The sequence below is a fragment of the Galeopterus variegatus genome, unplaced genomic scaffold, assembly GCF_000696425.1.
Source record: "Galeopterus variegatus unplaced genomic scaffold, G_variegatus-3.0.2 Scaffold185, whole genome shotgun sequence".
NCBI lineage: Eukaryota > Metazoa > Chordata > Mammalia > Dermoptera > Cynocephalidae > Galeopterus > Galeopterus variegatus.
Genome location: NW_007726296.1, coordinates 568,041 through 568,746, shown reverse-complemented (window position 1 = coordinate 568,746; position 706 = coordinate 568,041). Strand labels below are relative to the sequence as shown.

Below are 706 nucleotides of genomic sequence, written 5' to 3'. Positions count from 1 at the left end.
AAGAAGTTGGTCTTGAGATCCCTTAGAGAAGCTTAATAATAAGCCATGGATGTCTGGGGACCCCTGTCTAAAAACAGCAGTGCAAAGAGTTTTGCATTGAATATGGTGATCCTTTCGGAAGGTTGCAGATAGAAAATGTGTTGTTTAGACATATCTCTCTTTTTTGGCATGTAATTTAAGTTGCATATGGCAGTTAAATTAAGTTGTTGGAATCATAGCTCAGTTCATTTATTCATTCACCAAATACTGATTGAGCACCTACTGTGCACCAGGTATTGTTTTAGGCACTGGGACACAGTAATGAACAAGAGAAACATGGGCCTAGTTCTCCTGGAGCTTCTGTTTTAGTTGGCAGAGCAGATGTGGTGGGTCTGAGGATCTCCTCAGGGTGGTGTGGTCAGTTGTTGTCACATTGTTAGGCAGAGCCTCTTGACAGGTGGTGGCTGTCAGCCTGAGGATGGGAGAGCCTCACCAGGAGGGACAGTTGAAAGACCATTTCTCATACTTGTCTTTTTTTTCCTAGGGAAAAATTGGAAGAAAAAGCCAAACTGTATGAAAAAATGACTAAAGGAGACTTTATAGGTAAATGTAATGATTTATTTATACTTCATTCTCTATAATTCTTACAGCTCTTTGGTATTATATTATTTGTTAAAGTAACTGTAAGAATAAGGTGAAATTTTACAAATCAAATTGATTACTTTCT

The 706-nt window shown here is 38.4% G+C and overlaps 1 protein-coding gene across 1 annotated transcript in view; it reads left to right on the top strand.

Moving 5' to 3' along the window:
• Positions 1-706, top strand: part of CCDC174 (coiled-coil domain containing 174) — a 24,376-nt gene that overhangs the window by 7,511 nt on the left and 16,159 nt on the right. Inside the window, exon 4 of the mRNA XM_008564377.1 lies at positions 524-582. Coding sequence (XP_008562599.1) covers positions 524-582 — 59 coding nt within the window. The remainder of the gene's footprint in view (positions 1-523; positions 583-706) is intronic.